Source organism: Austrofundulus limnaeus, unplaced genomic scaffold, assembly GCF_001266775.1.
Source record: "Austrofundulus limnaeus strain Quisiro unplaced genomic scaffold, Austrofundulus_limnaeus-1.0 Scaffold365, whole genome shotgun sequence".
Lineage (NCBI taxonomy): Eukaryota > Metazoa > Chordata > Actinopteri > Cyprinodontiformes > Rivulidae > Austrofundulus > Austrofundulus limnaeus.
In genome coordinates, this window is record NW_013952767.1 from 564,509 (window position 1) to 567,034 (window position 2,526).

A 2,526-nucleotide genomic window follows, 5' to 3' on the forward strand; every position below is an offset into this window, starting at 1 on the left:
CATATTTACTGAGAAAAAATGGTGACGTGTTCAATACTTATTTTACCAGCTGTATGTAAGCATGTATCATTTTGGAGAAATCTACATCAATGTAAACGCTGAGTATAAAACACCTCCACTGCCGGTGAGGGTGTGCGCACTCCGAAGCGTGACTATAACTCAGCCTTAAACACTTGCTGGTACAAAGYTCTGCCTATTTGTACAYAGCTCCTTCCTGGAACTCAGTCCCCAGCTGAGCTTCCCTCSCCCGAAGCATTGTTGTGAAAATATGCTGAAGTGGGAGTGTCTGAAAYAGYAGGAGGTTTTTAAAGAGACAGGGGCCAATTTCAATGCATTTTAGATTAGGCTATAATGCAATGATTTGATCCTTCTTGCTGAGAGGCACTAGCTGAGCCACTGTGTGCCGTCATTCCAATAGAAATGAACTCATAATTACTGGTTTTCATTTATGGCATACAGATTTTTATTTTTATTTTTTTGTAAATATGTCGTTTATCTTTCATTTCTAATAATTCTACAAAGGCATTTTAGTGCAGACAATTCACCCATAGCCTATTGTGCACTGCAGACTATAGTGTAGACCATTGGTCCCAACCTTTTCAGACTTGTGTACCCCCTGAGCCATTTTTCCACACTACTAGTACCCCCTCAGTCAAACGTAATGTTGATTCTCCAAAATTATTTATTTAACCCCCTCAACTCAAGCAAAGATAAATATTTTGCCTGAAAGGTGAATAAGAAATTAAATAAATAAACAAGGTTTTTGCAGGTACAGGAAGCGAAAGCGTCCAAAATACATCAGAAACTCACACAAATGAGCAAATTCCGTGAGATTCCGGAACATTATACCAAAATTTCTCATCATTTTTGAGAATATGAGAGACCAGCTGGAGAGCAGACTCAGAAAATTGATCAGCTGTGTTTACTTTTTGTTCTTGAGTGGTCACTCCTGTCAATTATAAAACCTTTCTTTAAAACATGGGAGGAAACATTCAATCTTTCAGTGGCAGGTGATGAACTTACAGTATATGTCCTTAAAAACCTTGACCTGTGTGTTTCTTACATTCCTGTACGTACGTTGAAAAAAGTCTGGACAGTCTTGCCCAACAGGATTTTTTTTTTTCGTATTTCTGTTGCACAGTAAATACAGTGAGYCTGCCAGAAGTTTCATGCAGGCAAATATGGGGCAAACATGCAAATAACACAAAAGTCCTCTCATCTAGAAGCTACTGTGGACAGCAGGTTTATATTTGCATGCAGAACATCAATAACATCATGATGCCAGCTTAGGTTAAAAAAATGCAGCAGAAGTTCAAATATCTGTTTGTTTTCTGCATATATAAATTCTGGGGGAAATTTTGTTTTCTCAGCTAACAGCCCCCATTTTCAGGCTTTGTGCTGAACAAAAGGCAAATGTAAGAAAGTTCTCGAAACGCTCAAAATGGAAAAGGCAGCAGTTCCCATCTGCACGGCTTCAATAAGAAATTTATCTGAAGCACTTTTATATTTGTTGTTGGAAAACAAATAAAGCCTGCAGGTTTCCTTAAACTGCCCTTTGAGAGTCGGCCTGCAGAGCCTCTGTTGTAGGAAGCTGTGAAACGTCCACATTCTTTCAGTCGCCACACACACACAAACACGGACAATTTAATGATTTTGCCAGTGTTTTGTTTCAGCTTCACCTAAGAGAGAGTCATCCAGAATGCAGGACTTCCTGTTTGCGACACACTTTTCCTGCTGTGGATGAGCTCCCGACAGCTCGTCCTCAATAAAAGCCTTTCTTGCTACAGATTTTTTTTTCTTTTTCTTACGATGTATCAGTCTTCATGGATACTAAGTGAAATATTTAGATCATTATATTCAGTCTGTTATAAAATATGCATTTAGTGGTGCGAAGAATTTTCAGCAACAATGCTAATGGGGTCTGAGAATTTATAACTAGAGAAAGTTTGTTTTTTTTCCTCCCATCTTTGAAGCCAGATATGTGACAATTAAAAAAAAGCTCATCCTAATATCTCATTCCTCTCTTCCTATTTCCACAGGACCTCGTTCGAATGCTACAAAAGAAAAAAGAAAAGAACAACACTGGCTCATATTTCAGCTTGCTGTCAGCCCTGAGGACTCATCCCGTCACTCAACCTTGCCACCTAGTGGAGCTCTGATGGTTCCTCTCCCCTCTGGTCAACAAAAAGTCCTACAGACAGCTGCYTCCCTCATCTGGGGAGATGCCTGCCCTGCAACTCCTCTGTGTCCTGTTCAGCTTTACATGCTGAAAAAAATACAATAAAACCAGACGCTATAGAAAGGCTTGGTTCCTTTAGCTCTCATAGAGTTAAAGTGACACATTAGTTTGGTTTAGAGTTATAGTGCCCATAAACCTATAAAGTTATATTTAAGAACCAAACTACAAAACTCTCACCAAGAGAAGTGGAACGGAAGAAGTTATTTCAGATGGAATCATCAACGACCGCACTACCAGCAACAACACAAAATGGTAAGAGTGACCTAACCTAACCCAAATATTTATTA

General features: G+C 39.2%; 1 protein-coding gene across 1 annotated transcript in view; it reads left to right on the top strand.

Moving 5' to 3' along the window:
• The window catches only part of cunh1orf210 (chromosome unknown C1orf210 homolog), a 13,257-nt gene that overhangs the window by 4,831 nt on the left and 5,900 nt on the right, over positions 1-2,526 (top strand). Inside the window, exon 2 of the mRNA XM_014023378.1 lies at positions 2,040-2,491. Within this exon, the coding sequence (XP_013878832.1) occupies positions 2,449-2,491 (43 nt within the window). The 5' untranslated portion in view covers positions 2,040-2,448. The remainder of the gene's footprint in view (positions 1-2,039; positions 2,492-2,526) is intronic.